Here is a 23,868-nt window from a genome sequence, read left to right on the forward strand (position 1 = left end):
ACTCTCTACACATCTGGGTACTGATGTACCTACACAGCTACTGTACACACATCTGGGTACTGATGTACCTACACAGCTCCTCTCTACATATCTGGGTACTGATGTACAAACACAGCTACTCTCTAAACACATCTGGGTACTGATGTACCAACACAGCTACTCTCTACACATCAGGGTACTGATGTACCTACACAGCTACTCTCTACACATCTGGGTACTGATGTACCTACACAGCTACTCTCTACACATCTGGGTACTGATGTACCAACACAGCTACTCTCTACACATCTGGGTACTGATGTACCAACACAGCTACTCTCTACACATCTGGGTACTGATGTACCTACACAGCTACTCTCTACACATCTGGGTACTGATGTACCTACACAGCTACTCTCTACACATCTGGGTACTGATGTACCTACACAGCTACTCTCTACACATCTGGGTACTGATGTACCTACACAGCTACTGTACACACATCTGGGTACTGATGTACCTACACAGCTACTCTCTACACACCTCTGTAGGAATATGTATGAGCTTGTATATACAGTATGTATAAACTTGTTGGCTGGTGTGTGTGTGTGTGTGTGTGTGTGTATACCTGGTAGTTCATGATGGCACGGAGACACATAATACAGACGTGGACATCCTCCCTCTGTGTGGCCAGACGAGAACTCTTGACCGTCTTCCTGCTATTGGCCAGCGAGCTCAGTCTTACAGAGAGAATGAGACAGACAAAGAGTTGCATAGGTTATGAATTATCGCCAATTAGTCCTTTTAAATACGGACCGTCACGGGTACCTCTGAGTGCTGTGGCCACAACACTGTCCCATGAGTATGGTTAAACTATGACTGAACTGTGTTTGATTTAAGGCTACAGTTGGATGACTGCTGAGGCTGTGCTTAGCTGAACTGGCACTGCTGAGACAGTGATTGGGTAGACTGGCAGTGCTGAGGCTGTGATTGGGTAGACTGGCACTGCTGAGGCTGTGATTGGGTAGACTGGCACTGCAGAGGCTGTGATTGGGTAGACTGGCAGTGCTGAGGCTGTGATTGGGTAGACTGGCAGTGCTGAGGCTGTGATTGGGTAGACTGGCAGTGCTGAGGCTGTGATTGGGTAGACTGGCAGTGCTGAGGCTGTGATTGGGTAGACTGGCAGTGCTGAGGCTGTGATTGGGTAGACTGCCACTGCTGAGGCTGTGATTGGGTAGACTGGCAGTGCTGAGGCTGTGATTGGGTAGACTGGCAGTGCTGAGGCTGTGATTGGGTAGACTGCCACTGCTGAGGCTGTGATTGGGTAGACTGGCAGTGCTGAGGCTGTGATTGGCTGCTGGGGTGACTCACTGGGCACTGACGCGGATGGTGAGGGCACGGGCAGCGCGGCTCATGCCAAGTGTGGGGTTGCCACCAGAGCTCTTGGCCAGATCCTCCACCGAGCGATCCACCGACCGCGTCCTCTCGGACCCGGAGCCGCCGTTCTCTAGAGCCTCCGCATCACACCTGACACACACACACACACACACACACACACACACACACGGTACACAGTCATTAAAAGATCTGTAGTTAGCAAAATTAATAGTATTAATAGTAGTTTTTCTGAAAATGCATTTAGCAGCATCCTTATATACACACATGCAATACTGACACACGCACACACGCACACACACACACACGCACAAACGCACACACGCACACACGCACACACACACGCTCACAGCAAAGGCAGAAGAGACTTACGGCATGTCACACTGGGCAAAGGACAAGAAGTCCACCAGTACATCAAGGCCATGATTCTCCTCATTGAGAAACTCTTGAGCCCACCTGTGGAGACACACGTCAATCACCTACAGTAAACAAATAAACAAACAAACAAACAAACAAACAAACCAACAAACTCCTACTAAGAGGGCCAAGGGTTTTGAGCCGAAGCCGAGGCGGACACTTACCCGATGTGATTGGTGCGAAGGGAGATCTCCAGCTCTCTCAGAACCTGAGTGGACTCCTGGACCCGCTTCTTGAACTGGAGCAGGACACAATGGAGACGACCGCTGATTACTCAGCGTGACTTAAACAGGTCGAAAGCCCCCGTGAGAGCAAGCACTCTGGGCCCACCCGACAGACCTATTCAAGCCACTTGTTCACAATGTTCCCTTTTAAATTGCCACTCCATTAAATTGCTCATTCATAATGCAGCAGCTAGCTCATCTGGACCAACGAACTCCCATGCAGTGGGCTCAAGTGACCCCGGCAGGAAATAGCATGCTGCTGATAGTGTGAAATCGCCAGTCAAATGGGTCATGGATGCCAGATCTTTAGAAGGACAGAGATCATGACACTGACACTGACACAGACCTCAGACCTGATGTCCCTCGGGGACACATAAAGGGCTTTCAGACATAACCGATATGCCACGTGCGTGGGTTGGTCAAACGGAGGTCCGACCCTTCGGGTGATTCAGATATGATGCTAACCTGCGGACCTTATACTGACCTACAGTATGTGTGAACGACATACAGTACACGCACATTACAGAATCTCCGTATGATTGAGTGAGGGGTGGGGGCTGGCAGGGGGTGAGATATGACGTAGGGCCCAAGTTCGCAAGAGGCGGGATATGACGCAGAATATATAGTTAGAATATCTATAACGCCCTAATACTGTAGAGGAAGTGTCCTCCACACTGCGCAGCCTCTAACCTTGCCGGCCCACACTTCACATGTGAAGAAGACAGTGGATGTGCATTGTGTCACCTGTGTGGGCTCGGGTCAGCCCATGAGGTCAAGCTTGTGATATTACAGTAGGTGACCGTAAACTAGCAAAGCTCATCAGTTTAATATGTATACCCTTTACAGATATATTCAGTACTTAAAAGAAATGATAAAGGTCTGCACTGTGATAGCAGCTCACAGGTTGCACCTTGATGAAGGACCTTGGTCCGAAACGTTGTGCTAAATAAACCTGGGAGCTGCTATCAGTGTGCGGACCTTTATCATTTCTTTTCACGTCTTTTTGGTCCAGCACCTGCACTATTTAGATGTGCGCGCATTCTCTTGGTTTTGGACTACATTCAGTACTTAACTCTCCACTGAGCTAAAGTCCTACCACACTGCCCCATGCTCAGAGAGAGTGCTTCGGGTCACTGGGATGGACTAACACATCTAAGGGGTTGGATAAGGAGTCTCTGAAGAACACAGAACTTCAACAGGTTCAAGATAACTAGACAACAGACAACGAGAGAGGAGACCACGCCCAGACTTACCACCGCTTACATAGCGCTCAGTGAAACTTCAAAGTCAGAGTTGAAGCAAAGGAAAGGGGAAGAGAAAGACAAAGGTGGGAGATCAGTTTCAGTGAGGCCAGTACATATGACAACGGACAAGAAGATAACCAGGAGGCGTCCCAGCCTCCAGCATATGGAACAACAGTGGGAGGAGTGGGGTGAGAAAGGGAGGCGTGAAGAGGGGAAGAGGGGCAGCAGAGAGAGAGAGAGACAGAGAGAGAGAGAGAAAGGGAAAGAGAGAGAGAGAGAGAGAGGGGCTCGGAGTTGGACTCACTCTCCGGGCCACTCCGCCCTGGTCCTGGTAGAAGGCTCGGATCTTGTTCAGGTAGGCCGAGGGAGGATTCTTCACCTGAAAGCGCTCCTGTGGGGGGGGGGGGGGGACAGATGAAGGATGGAGGGATTAGGTGAAGGTGTGGTGGAGGAACAACTGATGCAGTGCCGGAAGCGTGTGGTGTGTACGGTTGGTTTCTGTATGACTTCACTCCTTTAGACAATCTTTTGCTGTGGTTGCAGCCTCCTCGCGGTCGTGCATGCAGATGCTCCGCGAAACATGGTCAGAGAGTCGTCATGGAGACAACAATATTGACACAGGAAGCGAGAGGCTACCGCAGCTCTGGTTTCCGCTCGTCGCCCCGGCGCCTCCCACCAACCCTGGCTCTGTCGCTCGCTTACATCACGCTGACATCAGCCTGCGTCAGCCCATGCGGGCGTCTAGGTGACAGTCAGGCACGAAGGTGCAGAACCAAACTTGGGGCTCCTGAGGGACCTTTCTCATGCAGGGCCAGACTGGTGGACGTTTGGGATGTGTGTGTGTGTGTGTGTGTGTGTGTGTGTGTGTGTGTGTGTGTGTGTGTGTGTGTGTGTGTGTGTGTGTGTGTGTGTGTGTGTGTGTGTGTGTGAGAGAGAGAGAGAGAGAGAGAGAGAGAGAGACAGAAGAAGAGAGAGAGGTTTCAGGTGAAGGGGGTGAAGTGAAGTTGGTGTGGGGGTAACTATGCGAGTGGTGTAAATCTGGAGCAACTTGCTCTGCCAGTGACAAACCAATTCTGCATGAATTACAGCCCAATATCCAGTAGCTACTTCCATTTGGAGCAATGAGAAAAGCTCTACTGCCTGTTAACTAACCACAGCCTCTCTAATGGCGGTTTTATAGTTTTATGAATGTCATGTAACACTGGATACACGTAATTAAAGTCAGCCTCTATAAAGTGCTCGGTCCTTTGCACACCACTGGCATATGACATTAACAAGGAGAAAATAATGCATAAAAGATTGATCACAACAACCCTTAGCTGAACCCTCTGGTGTGGTTCTTCTCAAACATTTCTTATTCCTCTTCTGAGCAGAGGTCTCTGTGGAGGCAAGTTTGACGGCGGTTTTTGCACTGATGGCTGTTTCTCTTTTACACCAGTGGTTTTGCTGGCCAGCTTCTCCCTCACAAACACACGTCTGAGAAATGCACATCTTCGGCCAAGCTGTTTCTTTTCAAGTCTGTGTGCTTTTTATAGACTTCTGCTAGTCTGCTGTGAGCAAAGCACCCTCTGTCTCTCTAGGGAAGATGGCAAGGACTGTGCTAGCCTAGATTAGCCTAATCACTTGGCTGATTGATCGTCTTTGAGGCTACTGTCAGAGTGGACAATGAGAAGAAGAAGTGACCACTACATGAGGCGGTGGTTTCTAGTGCCATCTGCAGTCTTACCCCACACTCACCAAATATTCACAGACTTGATGTGACAAAAGAGTGAACCCACCTTGACATCATACCGTGTAGGCCTACATGGGGCACACTACTACTAAACTACTACAGTTGGACTATCGTGGATGTGGATTATCTGACCAATAATGAACTAATCTGATCCCAGAGCAGCTGCTCGGGGTTTGGGCTTGTGTAGTGTAGCCCAGCTGTAGGATCACGGAGGCGTGCACTGTACCTGATCGCACACCAGCTCCCACTTCTTGTCGTTGTCGTACTGACTGAGCAGCTTCATCTTGTCTGGCGGCAGGTTCATGGTGCTCTGTGGACAGAAGACACATTCACGTCAGTTTGTCATCATATAATCGTCACATTTACAAACTGCAGGCTCTAAAAGACTGTATACAAACACTTTTCTTTTTCACACAACAATGTTGGGTCGATTCATTCATTTTACAGTATATAAAGTATCTATCTATCTATCTATCTATCTATCATTTGAGCTCATTGTCTTGTCCAATGTGAAGGAAGACGTCAACCGGGGCACGGTGACACCACATCAACAGAAGCCCAATCATGTGCACAGAGGGCGGTGTGTCATGTGTGTGTGCCATGGCCCATGACAATAGAATGTGAGGATGATGGTGAGCAGCAGGAAGCTGTCACGTGTGGAAGTGGAGAGATGGATGGACGGGCGCAGGGAGGTTGCGACACTTGGCTCCGTTGCCATGGCACCCTTATTGAGCCGCTAACAGTCTCCGACAATTCTCTGTCTCACACTTTCCCTCTATCTCTGTCTCTGGAAAACACAGTACATGTGTAACGCACAACATTGACGAACAACGCCAACCAAAATCAGAAAATGACCATCAGTTAGAAATAAAACTGTGTCATGTAAACGAAGTTCAGTATCTGCGTTAACAACGATACCAGTGTTTGACATATGATGATAATGTTTAAGGGAAACAGCTCATCAGTACACTATGCACTTACTGTAGACACTCTTGCCATAAGTGTAATACTATAAACACACTTGTTTACCCCAGTCTCTGGGGCAACTGGGTGTGAAAGGCTGACGAAAAGCATGCATCTAAAAATGGCTGTTTCTGCAGTACTTAGGCTAATACAAGACACTGCAGTTCCTGCCTGGATTTCCTTTCATACACACAGTCCATACACACAGTCCCTCTCTGATTCATTTGCAAGGTGAACTATTTCTGAGGACAGCATTTGCACTTCTATAGGTGTACTGCAGACAAGAACATTGAGCTGTAATACTATGGCCGCACAGTAAGGCTACAGCTTCCCCTGTGCCATCAAATGGATGTAAAAGTGCAGATAGTGTCCAACTCTGCAGGTGGGTGAGAGAGTAGTGCAGAAATGGCGCTGGCACTGGGCGTGTTGTTTTCAGGTCTCTCTGTGGTTTCCTGTCAGCCCCTTGAGCAGAAACAGAGTGAAAGGGAGGGAGAAGGAGAGCAAGACACAGGGGTGGGGCAGGGTAGGCTAACGTGGTGGAGCTAGCCTACAGAACAGGAGACAGAGGCCTCTCATTTGGGCTTTTACACGTCCTCCCTCGCTCCTCGGGCCTCCATCCTCACTGATCTACATAAAGAATGATGGGGCGGCAACAACGGAATAGTCTATCCAGTGTTAGTTATAGATCAGTGGGAACGCCCCTCGAGGATAGAGCATCGAGGATCGAGGAGAGCTGTTGAGAGGCACCCAGAGCAAACAGCCAGCTGCCCACTACACTACGTCTGGTATGAGACTGAGACGGCACTGTCCACCTACAGTACAAACACCAGCCCACTGGAACTGTGTGCCAGTAAGCTAACCTTCACGTAGCAAGTTTCACATTCATGTGACTTTTTGTGATGTGTCCCCACCCTCTTTATAACACATCTTAAAACGTGAAACACCTGAAATTAAAATGGGATAACCGGTGATAAAGTTACAACTATGTGTTTATTGCAAGTATTCAACTAACTATAATTGACCTCACGTCCACAAGATAGCGGAAATGGCACCATCTTTTATGTGCTAATGTAGGCACTGTTCTTTGACCTCCACTTTTATCATGACAATCTTGACAGTGACATCATTTCATGAAAGGGCAGATAGTAACGGCTCCAACTGGCTCACTCCTCACTGCACGCACGTCAGGTAACATCAAACGCTCACTCGACTAATCAGTCATGTTCACAGTCATGTTCACACACACACACACACACACACACACACACACATGCAGTAATACACACATGCACACAGAAACACACACATTCACAGAAAGAGAAAGATAGAGAGAGAGATGAAGATAGACAAAGAGAGAGCCAAAGAGAGAAGGAAAGAGCCAAACAGAGAGAAAGATGAAGAGAGCCAAAGAGAGAGAGACAGGGAGATGGAGAGAGCCAAAGAGAGAGGAAGAGAGATGGAGAGAGCAAAAGAGTGAGACATCCTTTCCTCTCTGTAGAGTTTAGATAGTGTTGAGGGGAAGTCTAAGCTCTAGATTTCTTCATACAGTGCGTGACTTGCTTTCTTCCAACCCGACAATCACACGCTCACTCAAATGCATCCTAACCCCCACCCCCCCTAACCCCTCTTGTTGCACAAACGCTGTGTGCCCGCTCTTGCTTCTGTGAGAGAGCTGGGGAGTATGGAGAAAGGAGAACTGAGGTCACTTCCTCACAGCAAGTTGCCAGTGTTGGGTGTGTAAGGACGGAAATGCATCTGTGTGTGTGATCTGTCAAAATGGGTGTCTGCCATGGTCACATGAAAGCCACACACTCACTCACTCGCTCTCCATCTCCCTCTCACGCACACTCACACACACACACACACACACACACACACACACACACACACACACACACACACACACACACACACACACACACGTTTGCTTTTTTTGCACAATTGTTTAGCAGACACTGTCTACATGACATTGACATTGTCCTACATGTCAATTCCGTTATTAGGGCCAATGTCCTCGGGGTGTCTTGCTCAAGGAGAAGCTGGTGGAAGCTGGGTATTGAACCTACAACTTTTCAGCCTTCTGCAGTGGCGGTTTTAGGTACGGGCGAACCGGGCGGTCGCCCGGGGCGGCATCTTGTATGGGGCGGCACGAGCGCTTAACCCTATGAGCCCGACTGACGCAAAGTGCGTCAAAAAACACTCATGGGGGCGCTCGTGGAGGATCTCGCCTGGGGAGTAATTCAGTCTAGAACCGCCACTGGCCTTCTGCATGCTAGCCCAGCTCCTTAGCCTCTACACTACCACCACACGCACACGCACACACACACACAATTCATTTAAATCACGAGAGGCCAACATGAGGGCCACTTGAATTAGGATGCTCATCAGCAGGTTGTGATACACTTCAGTCAGCTCTTGCACTACCTTGACTGACCCTGTAACAGTGGAAGGCTGACAGGAAGAACAAGAGAGCGAGAAAGAGAAAGAAAGAGAGAGAGAGAGAGAAAGCTACTATAAACTAACCACACCAAGAGGAGGGTTTTGTGGGATTTGTGTGTTGACATCCCCGAATATTGAGATCTAACATTGATATGTTTACCTCAGACGTTGGTTAGGCATTCTGAGGCCTGACCTAGCATGACACAGACACACCCTCAACTGATTCAAGTCAACCCCTGATCTCTCCCCCAGAGCATCAGAGTATGAACGTTTGGGTAAATGCTTATGCGTCCACTTAGTATGCACAGAATATGTGTGCAGCTATGCATGATATGATGGCTATATGTTGCCATTGTCATTGCCATTGCAGGTACATGCATGCAGAAAGTAACACCCATGTGAGTGTGAGTGTTAGTCTGTCCACTTGTGGCAGGACTGTGTGTGTGTGTTTATGTGCCAGTCTGGAACTTACCAGCACCACGTTGAATCTCTCCTCGAGCTCCTCGTCGGGAGGCATGGGGAGTTTCGGGGGGGCGGCCGCTTTCTTCCTCACGGTGGCCGTGGGGGTAACCCCGGCAACCCCGGCGAGCCCACTGGTGGAGCTCCGAGTCTCCGGGCCCCCCGTCTGCTCCAGGCCACCCGCGGCGTTACCCATAACCACCCTCAACAGGAAATCCAGGAAGAACACTTGATCCAACACCCAGATGCAGAGATTCTACCACCGTATAGATAAGACTGAACTCCTGCTGAAAGTTGCTGATAAGGGTTGGTCCGGAGTTCTTTTGTTCAATCAACTAGACAAGAGATAGACAAGAGATAGACAATCCGAGAAGAATGGAGAAGACAATCCCACCCTGCACAGCTCCTAATCCCAATATGAGTCTGGAGTGCTCCTCCGTTTAAAGAATAGAATAGGTTAGGTTAGGTTAGTTTAGTCTAGGCTTTGCACCTGTAATACCAATGATAATAAAGTTGTCTGATGGACGGATAGTTCTGAAAGGTCCTTCAGTGTCTTCACAGTGCAACCAATCACAAATGGTACAGCCGTACGTCATAGGGGTTCCAAACAACCACTACTGAGTAAAGTTCTCCATTTCAAAATGGAGCGAAAGTCCTTGCTGATGTCAACTGTCACCCACGTCCGATACCTTCACTTCTTAAAATCTGATGTGCCAGAGAACATCCACGTTGAAAAATCCAGACAACTCCATGAAATGGTAACTGCTGCGTTGTTGTTTTCCTGATCCTTAGCTGAAGACCACCAGTTCGTCACAGTCTCTGCACAGAGCCAGCGTTGCTTTCTGCCTGTGTCTCTTGCCTTCTCGAGAGACAACGTGATAGGGACAGCATCTTTCCCCAAGTCAGAACAACGCTCTCCTTCTCTGTACTTCTTTGTCTCTCCTTCATCAACTGTCCAGCAGACAAAACTACGCCCAGATACCTAAAGGCAGGGAAGGGCGTCTCCACACACACACACACACGTTGGGTTCAGTGCAGCGGTGAGAGTGTCAGGGAGGGGAGAGGAAGAGTTTCAACTTTGTGTGCAATGCAGCATCGAACAACCACAAAAGCAGAAGTACTGACTTCCTGTATGAAAGAGGCCTAAACGGAAGGCGAGGCAAAGGGGGGGTGATATAGATAGATAGAGAGAAAGAGAGAGAGAGAGATGGCTACATAGGTTACCGTGAAATACTTGGCACGCAATCAAGGGGCGGCTGAGAATAGCACTCATAGGTCAAATTTAAAATAGTGAGATGCTATAAAGGTTCGAGATGAGGTATGAATGAGAGTGCTGCATGGCTCACACCGAGGATGATGCAACAGGCCAGCATAGTCTACTGAAAGACCAGATGCAAGAGAGCGTTTAAAAATCTCAACATCATTGATCAGGTAGAGGGCAGAACACTGGTGGCGACATGCTTCCCCTAGAGTGTATTTAATTAGCTAAAACAAGAAGTGGGCTGTTTAATAATCGAGCGTAAATGTAAATTAAGAGACTTGAAGGATGGATTCCATTGGATTACACAAGTCATGTTAACATAATCTGAATAATTTCGGTTTACTTTTGGATTAATTCAAAATAAAATAAAAATACTCGAAGATCAAAGATCCTTGCCACTGTGTGTGTTTGTGAGTGTGCGTTGGGGGTGCAAGATGGCCTACTGATAGGTAAAATACTGGCATCATGTCTTCTACATTCCGTGTCCATTCACTCCAAATCTTCCATTTTTTCCCAACTATTTACTACACTGATACACATTATGTAAAGTTATGTACTGAATATAGTCCAAATTTAATCAAGTAATCTTTGACAGTGCAATTATAATCTGATTACACATTTTTTAATGTAGTCTGATCTGATTAGTGATTTGGTTTTTGTGATCCAAATTGACGTAATCCAGATTACTTGTAATCAGTTACTACCCTGCCTGTCTATCTTCAGTGTGTGAGATCAATAGAGGTGATCTATTTTATCTCATCTTGATATCTGAGGCGGCATCAGCAACACCTCCAACGGAGGAGGAGGGGAAGCAGAGAACAGTCCTGACACCTAACTTGAAAACAAAAGACAGACTCTGCTCTTCAGTGACTATGTTTACATAGACATTAATATTCAGACTACTGACCTTATTCAGAATAAGACAATATTGTGATTATGTTGTTTACATCCCATTTGTATCTCTTGTCTATATATTCTGTCAGTTTTAGATTTAGAATTGAGTGGAGGACTTTCTAAACACATCTGCTTACTTCCAGATGTGACTCTTTGTCTGTATATGAAGGAATTGTCCTGTTTGGCTGTACAAGGCGGGGTCCTCATGATTAACGACCGTCTAGGAGGATCAGACCTTCTGACCTAAACATCTACTCCATACTCAGAGTTAGAACAAGAGATCACACTCCTCTTCTCAGTATGACTATACCCACTGCTTTTCTATCAAGGCCCTAGATTTGGTGCAAAGTACGAAATAAGTGATATTGAGAGACATTACCCACATCGAACAAATGCACATGAAGACATTAAAGACAAAATGAGGGGTTAATGCATTTTTTTTTCCATTTAGGACTAAAATGGTATGTTGACTAGCTTAACCTGGTAAACACCGCACCGCGTCTCAAATCTCAATGGGAGAGTGAGTCTGGAAAGGCTTAATTGACTCACGCCTTCCAGAGGTGTAATAAGCAGTGAAATTAAGCTTAAACTGGTGCATACCAAATTGTCTGAGAAGTGCAGCAATTAACTCTTTCTTGTAAACAAAGGTTTTAAATTCAGTAGTTTACTCAATTCCAAAGATCCATATCTGTTCAACCCTGTCGTCATTAGCACAGCACAGCCATTGGTTGTTTTGAATGCACTACTCTATCTGTCATCATATAAAGCCCGCCCCATGCCAATTAAGCAATTCTGGTTGGATCCTGGGTTTTCTTCTTGCCAGACTGACCTGCAGAGCTAATTCAAACAGGTTCGTCAAGGTCAGGGGTTCCCAACCCTTTTTGTCACAAAACATTGACGACCCTAATCATCCACGTCATGCTGTGAGAGAGAGTGCATTTCATCTCTGCTGTAACATCCAGTTGAGAGTGATATTTTCTCTAAATGTTCTAGCTAGCAAACTAATAGATAACATTGGTAAAGCACTAATTACCTACAATGATCTCATGCAGGATGTCTAAGTTTATTTTTAAATAGCTAGATTGTAATGATACGATTATTTTTTATGTCATTATTTATGTTATATTATTGAATGTGTATGTATTTTCTATGTAATTTACTGGTCAATTGTAAGATACCCAATATCTCAGCCAGCCCCATTTGAATTTCAGGCAACCCCACTCGATGAGTTCCCAACTCCAAGGTTGGGAAATGATCACAACATTAATGAAAAAAAGTAGGCTATATTTAAAGAAAAAAATAATATGATGGATATAAAATTGGGACACTTTTTCCCAATCAGGGGCCATATAGAAAATAAACTAGCATGCCATTTAAACCTTTTTAAACGGTTCAGTCAGCCCTACAAACTTTGGGCTGGCTATGAATAATACTTCTCAAAATTTGATGACACAGAATTTGATTTTCATTAAACAGAAATGTTTTACAGGCCTTGGTTTTGGGACCCATTCATGATATGGAAAAGATCTGAACAAAATAATTTGGTGCAGCAACCATATCTGATTTGATTGAGGGAATGACCCAAATGTCAGTGAAGACATGTAGCCAATTCCCTATAGCCAATTTATAGTAGGCCATAGTTTAAAGGACTGTGGGATGAGAAGGTACCTCGAGAGGGTAGCCTGATCATTTCCATGGATGTAGGCCTACAGGTTGTTCATGTCTTGCAGGCCTCCTTCCTTGAACGCTTGAGCCCAAATTTGGGCTCACTCCAAGTTGATCTGATGGCAACACATGTTTCTCGATTAACCACAATAGGTAGCTTCAGAGTAGGCCTACAGCTTGAGTGAACCCAGATCATGAACCTGTTTGAAAATTTAATTTGCTCTGTAGATCCGTCTAGATTTGCTAACAAGTCCGTCTGGGTTCAACCAGAAGTCATTTTAGCCTAATCGTATTCTGTGTGGCCCACACAAGAAGACCCAGTGGCTTTCCTGTAGTTGAATAGCCCTGCCTGATTTTCGACTGAAGATCCGATACTCGTCAGCAGAGGGCATCGTTTCTCCTCTAGTGGCTGTCAACACCGCATCCCGTGATGCCTTTTAGTGCAACAATATGACGGAACCAAGCGCGTCGCCTGAAGATCCTTGGAGCAAAGTAAGTGAAAGTTGTATTAATTTGGAAAACCTCTGTCGCTTCAAAAATAGCAAAAAGAGTTAATGTTATTTTGTAGCAGAAGTGGTACAGCGGTGTTTCTTGGACGCTGAGGAATGCATTGATGTTATTCATTTATGTTACGTTAGCTTAGACAGCTAGCTAACATTAGCTGATAGCTGATAACTTGTTAGCTAATTTCAGAAGCTAGCTAGCTATCTAGCTACCAAAAATCACTGGCATCTAAAGAGCAACTTCAGATTCGAGCTGTCTGTTATAAACACTTTGTTGTCGTAGCTGCATACAAGATGTTGTGAAATTGTAATGCTCTGATACTTTAACACTATGCACGGACCATTGTAAATTACAAAGAGCAAGACAAACAGTTGACAGTATCTGTCAGCAACTTTCTTGTTGTTAAACATTTGGTAGCTATCCGATAATTCGAGTTAGCCAGCTAACTCAGGTGGCTTTAGCCATCAACATAGGTTAATTTGCGTACTGTGCTCTCGTCGTTAACAATTGTTCACATTCTTGATGAGTAATCGCGAAGGACATTGCGAATTGTTTTGTAGTTTGGGTAACGTTCATGTTTTGGCCTCAGTGACAAGGGGACTGTCATGAGGTTGAGGTTTTGTAGTTTTAGCTTCTACCTCTGATAGATTTATTTTCGAGAATAACGGTGATGGGTTCCCTCTCTCTCTCTCTCTCTCTCACACACACACACACACACACACACACACACACACACACAGAGAGAGAGAGAGAGAGAGAGAGAGAGAGAGAGAGAGAGAGAGAGAGAGAGAGAGAGAGAGAGAGAGAGAGAGAGAGAGAGAGAAAGAGAGAGAAAGAGAGAGAGAGAGAGAGAGATGCGCCTGCCTTTGTTATTCAGCCCATTGTGCTCAACCCACTTTCTTTTGACCTGGTTCTTCTATTTTCTTCCATCTACACCTTCACTCGCCATGTCCAACCAGACTGACGGCACCTTCAGTGACAGCGGCTTTGAGCACAGTGAGTACACTGATGATGACAACAGAACAGAAATGCTGAAGACAAAAAATAGACTTCAAGACAATGATAAATATTGGTGAAAATCATTTACTGATCCTGTTGGGAAGTGGAGACTACTTTTGTCAGTATGGGTCAAGTGGATAAACCTCAACATTATTTTGGAATTTATCATCATTGTAGGCAGGTGTATTTGGGTGTGCTGAGTGATTGGAAGCGCACATAAGTGTATTCTAACTTGACTGAGCTCCTCTGACTGATGTGTTCAACCAACAGGCTTCCTGGCAGACTGCGCACGCAAAGGGGCAGTGGTTTCCAGGGCCAACAGCATAGGCTCCACCAGCGCCTCGTCCGTGCCCAACACAGGTGAGATTTCAGAAATAAACTAGAAAGAAAAAAGTGCTGAAATGCAGACGATACGTACTTTCAGTTATTGTGATGTTTAGATTTTATGCTTACGCTTACCATTTGTTTAGATTTGTGAATATTACTTTGAATGTAGAATTGTGAATATTATAATTGTTTAATACTCACTGGTATGGTTTATCGGTAAGTAATGGTCTAGTATTGATCCTAATAATAATTTGATGATGGTTTTTCAGTTGCATTAATTACATTAATTGACTGCCTGGATGTCCTTGTTATCCTCCCAGACGATGAAGACAGTGACTACAGACATGAGACGTCCTACAGGGACTCTTACAAAGTGAGACGGAGGCAAGCCCACACGCAGGCTGAACAGAAACGGAGGGATGCCATAAGGGTGTGTGAGCGACAGACACACTGTTTGGGGAAAGGAAATGGGTCACGATGTGTGAATGATAAATCCTGGGACTGTGCTTAGAGGGTAGGGAGAGTGGGCTGAACAAAAGAAGAGAAACTAGGTCAGGGGTTGGATAAGACACAGTATACAGGTCCTTTTGCGTGGCAAATCATTTATCAAAGTTGCATAAAGTCAGATCAGGTTGTAAAATACACTTAAGTTGTTTGTTTTCTTCAGTTGATCATTGATGACATTCATGATCACATTCATGATCACAGTTGCATCAGATTGCGATTTTCACGTTATTTTTGGTGTAATTTTGAACATCCTATTACAGCCTAAAAAATTATGCGCTATTAAACCACAAGTGTGATTGGCAGTAGGTCTGTAATCATTGATGGCAATCAAATCATGTCTAATTTGGATTTGGACATTTTGAAGTCAAAACAGAGTTGGATGCTAAGTCAGAACGTTAAAGGTATTTTTAGAGTCAAATGGAGATTTAATTGAACTTATTTAATATTTAATGGTTTAAAAAAACATTTTGGTTAAAGTATTGCTTGTATGAGCTTGTGTCTTTGAAAATGTTTACGCCTAAGTGCCCTACAGTTTCAGAGAGGAATTAGACATGGGGTTTGTTTTAGGTGAAAAGTAAACATCAGAAAGGAAAATTGTACCACCACCAGTATGTATGACCACAACTGTGTGTGTGTGTGTGTGTGTGTGTGTGTGTCAGAAAGGGTATGATGATCTGCAGGCCATAGTGCCCACCTGCCAGCAGCAGTCGGAGTTTGCCATGGCCACGCAGAAGATCAGCAAAGTTACTGTTCTGCAGAAGAGTGAGTCACGCCAAACTCTTCATGAAATCTCACTAATATTCACACATACTGTACAGACACAAGCATATGCAAGCCATTACAGTCTTTTTCAATTCTTATATTTATGTTTTTATAAATGTTTTACTTACTGCTTCAAACATGAAGATGCTTGTCTGTGCCTACCTCAGTATATTGGTGTCATCAATGCTGCATGTGTTCTGTTGTCTGTTTGGTTTTCCGCAGCCATAGACTACATTCAGTTCCTGCACAAAGAAAAGAAGAAGCAGGAGGATGAAGTGTCCACGCTGAGGAAGGAAGTGATGGCCTTGAAGATTATGAAAACGTGAGTTCAGGAAGGGAAGGGGGTTAGAAGATGGAAGTATGTGAGGGATAGGGAAGGGGAGCGGATAGATTAGAGGGGGGTGGGAGATTTGGGGGAAATATTGAATTGATTGAGCGATTTGATTTGCAATGTCATTTTTGAAGTTCATTTTCAGTTCAGTATTCACCATATGATACATTTAAAACATCTGATAAAGCATTACTTCAACTTCAACTTTATTTCAACTTCTTATTCTGGTTGTTATCTTAGCTAATTATTGCCCACCTGCGACTGGTATCTACACACACCTCCACAGCCACCGTTTGATAGAAAGATAGATCTAAATAGATAGATAACTGTTTATGGGACAAAAGTAGGCGCTTCAGGGAAATTGGACAATTTGATTGTTTTTCAGATTATTATGATTGACAGACTGGATTTTATTGGCCTAGGAGCTAATGATACTTTTGATTGGCAGCATGACTGTCTGTCACACAAGGAGAACACCAATAAAACAAAACATTTTCATTTAGGAACTATGAGCACATAGTGAAGGCCCACCAGAACAACCCACAGCAGGGCAACGAGCAGGTGTCGGACCAGGTGAAGTTCAGCGTGTTCCAGAGCATCATGGACTCGCTGTTTCAGAGCTTCAGCGCCTCGGTGTCCTTCAGCAGCTTCGAGGAGCTGTCGGCCTGCGTCTTCAGGTGGATCGAGGAGCACTGCAAGCCCCAGGTAGAATAACACACACACACACACACACACACACACACAAAAAGAGCAAGACTGTGAAAGGTCGAACAGCTAATCCAGCAGGTTGTGCAAGATGCTTACAACACGGTCACACATTTGATAGTTAGTGCTCACACATACAAAAGATGACGTAAAATCTAATCTATATATGAAATGTCAGTGCCTGACGAACATATAAGTACATATGTTCACAAATATGTTCATATGTACACAATTGGGGCTGTGCATAGGGGTTCCATTTAAGCAATAATGATCTATATTTGAGTTTATGTACCCGAGCTATCTTAACAAATGATGTAAAACTTGCAAATATATGTAAATGTCATAAGCCTGAATTAATACTTCTTATAGGCAACATGGCCAAGTGTTTGTGTGTTCAGGCTGTGACAGTTTGTCAGTGTCCCCGGAGATGTTGCAACTGTAATGAATGCATTTATGTACTTGCAATCTGGTCTTGCTTCTTGTGAAAGTCGTTGAAGAAGTTTGTGTCGCTGTCTTCAGTGGCATTAATGACCATCGGAACTTCTCTCCTCTCACGTGACAGACGCTGAGGGAGTTTGTGGTGGAGATCCTGAGACGGCTCAACGCTCAGCTGTACTGATGGCCGCAGATGGACACCCGAAACAGTTCCCTGTCTGTCATTCATGCCGACGTGACACTCAGCAGGGAATATGCACAACACTCCCTTCTTACGCACGCACACATCCAACATACACACCCCTATACTGCCTGTATTACATAGCTGCGGTGATCATGGTGGCCGGCTGGTGCTGTATTCTTGCCCCACTCTGTCCCCAGCGTCTCTGGTTGGAATCAGCAGAGCCATTCTGCTTTTGAGCAAAAAACCTGTTTAAGTAGCATTAATTACATCATTTTCAAACATGTGAGGGCTTTAAGTCAACCCTCTGTGTTATGAAGCTGGTTGGGGCTTGGTGTCCAGGAGATAGCCTTATTCTCTTTCACTCTGGTCTTAGTGCCCCCTTGTGGTTGGTTTGGGGGCCCTGTGGAGTTCCTCTGTTGTCACGTGACACAGCTCAGTGTTCTTAGCTTCACAGTGTTGTGATGATGCTGCTGCCTCTGGTTTCTCTAGTGTGCTGTGTGCGCAAGATTTGTGTGGTGGTTCTTCATGCAGGGACAGATATGTCTCTTGTTCAGTGTAATCAAACAACCAACCGTACTCGTTTCAATTTTTTTATTTTTTTCACACTGAATGTCAAGAGACAGTGGAAACACTATCTCTACTTTCTGTATAAGTGGTTTTAAACGAGTTGCCTGAAAAATGTTTCAGATTGTCATCGTGCAGTTAGTGGTTTGTTTTTGCTGTGTTCTAGTGTACCTATTATGTGTTACTCTCATATTGCTGAAGCACAGAGACACTCAATAATGACAAATCTTGTCATATATGGTGACTATTTTAATTCAACCAAAATAATAAGGTTGTAGAGAATGTTGCAGCACAATCCAAAAAACAAAGGTAATCAGGAATTTTTATATCATGAAATGCAATGCCAAAATATTAAAAGGGAAATAACTAAATAGATATTAATCAATATTGGATGTATGTTGGAACCTTGTGTGCTGGCAATAAACTCTTGAAATCGTATGCTGATATTTACAAGAGCAGTTTAAATATTTTTGTATGAACAATTTGTAATTGGAAATAAACAATATTCACTGTTCCTGACTCTATAACCTTCATTTTTCATATCCGGCTGTTGGATGCCATGCAGTCTCTTGAACAGGAAATCCTCACTCCTTACTTTAAACTTGCCATGAGCCAAGTTTCCAGTCTGCCACTACATAAGGACTGCTACGTGTTACCGCTCACACAGACACTGCAGTCAGTTGGTAGCATACATCCATGGTGACCATTGAAGACAAACATTCAAACACCCAATTTCATTAAATATCAGGTATGGTCACTTTGTGCTCTTCATCAGTTTCCACACCAACCTCCTCCTAAGAGACAGGGAGAGAGACCTTCAAGGTCAGTGTTCATCCTGCCAACCTCCAAGCAAAGAGATACTGAATATGTATCCACTAATCACATTAAATATATTAATTTAGCAGACACTTATCCAAAGCGACTGCAAAATGATGAACAACAATCAGGCTACAATGGACCATAGGTAGCAATTAACAGAACATCAATGTTTAACCAGAGACGGTTGAAAAAGCGTATTTAAGTATCTTTGGTTTAACATTAGTATTACCAGAGGACGAGTGTGCAGAAGTTTAAAGTACAAGTCAAAGTGTGGTGGAAGGACAGGAAAAAAGGGAAGTGTGTGGTAAATGTGTTGGGTTGTTAGAAGTATTGAGACAAGGTTCCCTGGGAAGGATTAATTCAATAATTCCATGTTTCACTGGCCCTTTGAAGTCCTGCCTGTCTTTTACAGACCGTTAAATTACAACACATGACTGGTTAGAGCCCATCTTACCATAAACTGTTTCTTGCTCTTTGGGTAGCCCTCCAGGATGGCACCCATCATGTCCTGTGTCTAATAAAGACATCAACATGGAGAATATAAGCATCATCTCACATCAGCATCACTCGAATGTTTGCTGCACACACGAAACCCTTAACGTGTCTCGTGGGCAGTAGGCAATCAATAATTGTGCAAAGGAGGAACAAGTGATGAGAAAACAAAAACATACCAGTCTCTTCCTCTTCCTCCATTCCTTCACGTAGAGATTTCTGGCTTTGTGAATCTGCAGAAGGTTTGCGCACATCAAGCAAAAGAATTACAGACACTGATATTCTTCATTGTGTTATAATTCCATACACCCTCTCATACTTGGTGCACCATGTAAATGAAGTTTATGTACCATAAGTATAAATGTAGTCATGGGGGGGGGGGGGGGGGTGTCTTCTGAAATCTGACCTTTTCTCGCTCCTCTGGTGAGACATGATTAGTTGCACACTTGATCTTCTGCAGGCGCTCTCGGTACGATGCACACTCTGGCTTCAGCTCCTGGATCTCAGAGGTCATCTCCTCGGAGGTCAAGGAGCTGTTCAGCTCCCTCAGCTCTACAAGGTTGGAAATCATGAGCCCAGTCAACAATACCTCGTCCCCACGTCTTGGGTGGGTGTGAGTTTAGCTCTGCAGTATGTTGTGTTATGAGGGAATGTATGTGATGGAATGAACAAACACACACCAGACTCCAACTGCCTGCAACTCTGTGTGACTTCCTGCACCTGTGAGCTTAGCTCAGAGATGCGTGTGTCCATGGTCTTCAGATCAGAGTCACTCACGTCTGTAAACTGGGCCTGGAATTACACAACCAGATTAATTGCATGTAATATAGAGATCGTACGTTCAACAACCAAATATACCTTCATATCAATCACACCACAAAGTAGCCTGTGAAAAAAAAACGGTTGCGTTCACCTGGTCGGCAAAGTATATCTTCTGCTTGCCGTAAGTCTTCTCCCGAATCTTGCCCTCCTGGGCCAGTTGCTCCATTGCCTTGACCACAGCCTGTAACGAGTTGTCAGCAACAGCTGTTATGGTGCAAACCGTTTTATGAATAAATCTATGGGAAACATTATTCGTCCTTTCTTGGTTAGATAACTCATGACGAGCCCCACCACTGCCATTTTACTAAATGTATGTTTAGCGGTTTTAGTAGTCTGACCCATCACCACCACTCACCGTTTTACCAAAGCCGTGCTGCTTCTGTAGGTTCCCAAACACATCTTGAGCGCTGTAAGGTCGATTCTGCTCATTCAGATAAGTGACAATGATGGCCACCGCTACCAAAATGACACACGCAGGTTCCAGTTTGAATAGTAGTCTTGAAACAGCTCTAGCAACAATCGTTGAGTAAAAACATATGAAGTGCCGTTAAATCAGTCTGTTATGGGGCTTGCTTGCCTAGCAGTAATGTACAAGCTAATGTTAAAGGAGGGTTTTTTTAGCTATTGTTGCTAGCTATTGTTTCTTTGAACAACATTGCTAAACTACATCCAGCAAACCTTAACTATTCAACGTGACGTGTGGACAATTACTACGTGTTATGAAGAAATGTCTGTAGTTTCACAAACCCGCTGAATCTTTCTTGCTCATATCTCAAGTTCCTACTTCGCAGTTGTTCGTAAAGTTTGCTTGTAGTGCTGTTTGTTTTCTTGAGTTTCGCGCGCCGTGGTGCATTGTGGGTCAATACGTCATTCAAGACGTGATGGGAATTGATTGAAAACCATCACACTAAACTTCACATACTAGCAGGTAGTGGTATTGAGCTTTGTCGAAAATGAGTCGAGGTGGACTAAATCCTTCATCCAGGACTCCAAGCTTTGCCAGTGTTCTTCAAAAGAATATTAATGGACAGACTGGGCATAACATGCTCTCAAGTGTTCCCCAAACCAATGTCACCTCTGAGGGATTTTCACGAGAACGCTACAATGCTAAGCCAAAAGTTGGGGTTGCTGAGCTAGTAGCGAGATATAAAAGAGGACAAACAAATCCTATATCAGCATTGCACCAGTTGTCTCAGACGCTGGGCTTTCAACTGGATTTGAAAGAAACAGTCACCACAGGTAATGTCACAACTTTATATTTCGCATACTGTGCCGTGATTGATGATGTGGAATACAAGACGGGTATGGGAGTGACTAAGAAGGAGGCTAAGGCAAAAGCTGCTCAGCTTGCATTGCAGGACTTCCTACCCATGTTAGAAAACCAAGGAGTACTCAATGGTGGTGTTGGAAGAGTACCAGGGCCTCCCCCCTTACCTGTGAAAGAAGAACCTCAGCCTGCCACTTCAGAGGTACATTCAGGGATGTTGGTCCACGAGAGGAAGAAGAATCCTTTGGAAGAGCAAATTCGAAATGCTGTGAATGAGTCCATCTCAAAATTGCTGGACATGTGCCCTGAGTTTTCAGGTTGTGGGAGCACAGTGGCCGCATTTGTAGCCCAGTCATCTTCAGGTTACGAGGTGGTGGCCTTGGGAACTGGCAGTTACAATACTAAAGAAAGCATCACATCAAATGGGCGAATTCTCCATGATTCCCATGCCGTTGTAACAGCACGTCGATCACTCCTGAGGTATCTCTACAGGCACCTGCTGCTCTTCTACAGCACAAACAGCCATCTGCAGGAGAAGTCGATATTCCAACAAGATGAGAAGACCAAGCTGCTCAGCCTAAAGAGTGACGTCAAACTGCACCTGTACATGAACCAGCTTCCCAAAGGAGCCGCTCAAATCCCACCACACCTACGGCTGAATCCACTGTCCATGTCTGCGTGGGAAGTGAACAACCAGATCAGCCTACATGTGACCATTGAGGGGAAGGTCTTCTCTGTCTTCTCCTCCACAGTCGACCAGATCTCCTCAAAGGTGGTCAGTATGTCCACCACAGACAAGATCACCCAGTGGCAAGTTCTGGGCTTCCAAGGGTCTCTCCTCAGTCACTTCATGGAGCCAGTGTATGTCAGCAGCATTCTCATCGGGGATGACAGTTGCAGCAACCCTCGGGGCATGGAGATCGCTGTGAACCAGCGTGTGGATGGCATTACCACAAAGCTGCCGATTTACTACTGTGTCCACCGGCCTCACATCAGCCTGGTAGCCAACATCACATCCGCTAGTTGGCCCACTGCTCAGCGCGCTCTCAGCATCAACTGGAGTCAAGGTGACGTCTCCCTGGAAGTGGTCAACGGTCTCGAGGGCAAAACCGTCGAGGAGTCTCCGTTCAAGAGTGGCCCGGCCCTGGCCAGCCGTCTGTGCAAAGCCGCCATGTTGAGTCGCTTCAACTTGGTGGCCAAAGAGGCACAGAGAAATGACCTTGTTTGCGCTGCGTCCTACAGGGAGGCCAAGATGATGGCGAAACCCTATCAGGAGGCCAAGAGTGTCTTCAAGTCGTACCTGGCTCAGAAAGGCTTTGGATCGTGGGTGGAGAAACCTTCTGTCAGCGAGCACTTCAGCATGTGAGATCTCTACATTTCATGCTAAAAGCATTATGGTCCAAAATGTATCTTGTTTACATTATTTTGTGTGAAGATACACACGAAACCAGAACACTATAAAAACCAACAGTAAGGCGTAGGAGAGGTTTGTTGTCCTTTTCCTCATGGAAATACTTTGTTTTATTACATTTTTGAAGAGGTTTTGTTTAATTGAAATAACTGTTCGACTGCACTGGTTTTCTTTGTACTTTATAATTTATAATTACTTATATTCCTTGTCCATTCTATTAGTTCATAGATAGTTCAGATCTAAAGTGCCCTATTGGCTGATGTCAACGTTTGCTGGAGGAAGAAATTGGGAGAAATGGTTTTCAAAATACTGTCTACAAGATGATGCAAATGTGTGTTTTATTTTTGACTTGTTTGTAATTGGCAGGAGGCCCAGTAATTTGTCTGAGCTCATCTAGTGTATCCTGTCCTACATACATATACATATATTTTTTCTGTTGAAGGTTACTACAGATAGGTATTGCTTCAAAAGCAGTAACAGCAACACCAAATATTTTCATTTATTTTGGTATTTATCTTAATATATAGATAGATTATAGATAGATAGATAGATTGATGCAGTTTGTTAAGAGTCCTCTTGCATCTCGCTCTGATCTTCCTTCCTGGTCTGGGCCTTGTACCTTTAGTGTTCACTTATTCCACGATTCATGTTCATCTGTGAAGTATTCCAAACATAGGTTTCATCATTTGAGGGATGGAAGATGCCTTTTTGTAATCAGACATTCTCTTTTGCTCTCAGTGTTAAAATACCACCTAAGGTCAGAATGGTCATTAAGTTGCTGTTTTTGGCCTAACTGGACAGTCTTACGTACATTTTGTGTTTGCACTGTTACTCCTTTGATTAACATAAAAATAAATTGTCTGCTTGGTTGACTACAAAAAATAATAAAGTCCATTCAGGCTTTCTGTGAACATGTTTAGACCACTATGCTGCCCTGCTTGATTCATTTATCATTCCTTACTTAACCTCTATGGCAGAATATTATTATTAGTATAGAGACTTTTCTATTGTTGAACCAAGATTCAACATGTAACGTGTGCCATGTATGCTATTGTGTTTGTTGTTTG

General features: G+C 44.7%; 4 protein-coding genes across 4 annotated transcripts in view; 2 read left to right on the forward strand and 2 right to left on the reverse strand.

The window, feature by feature from the left end:
- fmnl1a (formin-like 1a) overlaps positions 1 to 9,879 on the reverse strand; it is a 21,273-nt gene extending 11,394 nt beyond the window's left edge. Inside the window, exons 1-7 of the mRNA XM_062532270.1 lie at positions 8,866 to 9,879; positions 5,218 to 5,301; positions 3,564 to 3,650; positions 1,956 to 2,029; positions 1,747 to 1,830; positions 1,351 to 1,506; positions 608 to 719 (exon numbers count right to left, since the gene is read on the reverse strand). Of these exons, the coding sequence (XP_062388254.1) occupies positions 608 to 719; positions 1,351 to 1,506; positions 1,747 to 1,830; positions 1,956 to 2,029; positions 3,564 to 3,650; positions 5,218 to 5,301; positions 8,866 to 9,048 (780 nt within the window). The 5' untranslated portion in view covers positions 9,049 to 9,879. The remainder of the gene's footprint in view (positions 1 to 607; positions 720 to 1,350; positions 1,507 to 1,746; positions 1,831 to 1,955; positions 2,030 to 3,563; positions 3,651 to 5,217; positions 5,302 to 8,865) is intronic.
- Positions 9,880 to 13,076: 3,197 nt separating this feature from the next.
- Positions 13,077 to 18,504, forward strand: mlx (MAX dimerization protein MLX). Its single transcript, XM_062532272.1, has 8 exons — positions 13,077 to 13,164; positions 14,136 to 14,172; positions 14,446 to 14,535; positions 14,823 to 14,932; positions 15,669 to 15,771; positions 15,994 to 16,093; positions 16,606 to 16,807; positions 17,370 to 18,504. The coding sequence occupies exons 1-8, from the start codon at positions 13,123 to 13,125 to the stop codon at positions 17,424 to 17,426; spliced, it is 741 nt and encodes a 246-aa protein (XP_062388256.1). The 5' UTR covers positions 13,077 to 13,122; the 3' UTR covers positions 17,427 to 18,504.
- psmc3ip (PSMC3 interacting protein) lies at positions 18,498 to 20,954 on the reverse strand. Its single transcript, XM_062532273.1, has 8 exons — positions 20,871 to 20,954; positions 20,479 to 20,579; positions 20,215 to 20,304; positions 19,982 to 20,093; positions 19,708 to 19,853; positions 19,481 to 19,534; positions 19,264 to 19,323; positions 18,498 to 18,784 (listed from the first exon to the last, which is right to left on the reverse strand). The coding sequence occupies exons 1-8, from the start codon at positions 20,890 to 20,892 to the stop codon at positions 18,728 to 18,730; spliced, it is 642 nt and encodes a 213-aa protein (XP_062388257.1). The 5' UTR covers positions 20,893 to 20,954; the 3' UTR covers positions 18,498 to 18,727.
- adad1 (adenosine deaminase domain containing 1 (testis-specific)) lies at positions 20,939 to 23,835 on the forward strand. The gene has a single exon (XM_062532271.1). The coding sequence runs from the start codon at positions 21,077 to 21,079 to the stop codon at positions 22,754 to 22,756; it is 1,680 nt and encodes a 559-aa protein (XP_062388255.1). The 5' UTR covers positions 20,939 to 21,076; the 3' UTR covers positions 22,757 to 23,835.
- Positions 23,836 to 23,868: the final 33 nt, after the last annotated feature.

This window comes from Sardina pilchardus, chromosome 3, assembly GCF_963854185.1.
Source record: "Sardina pilchardus chromosome 3, fSarPil1.1, whole genome shotgun sequence".
Lineage (NCBI taxonomy): Eukaryota > Metazoa > Chordata > Actinopteri > Clupeiformes > Clupeidae > Sardina > Sardina pilchardus.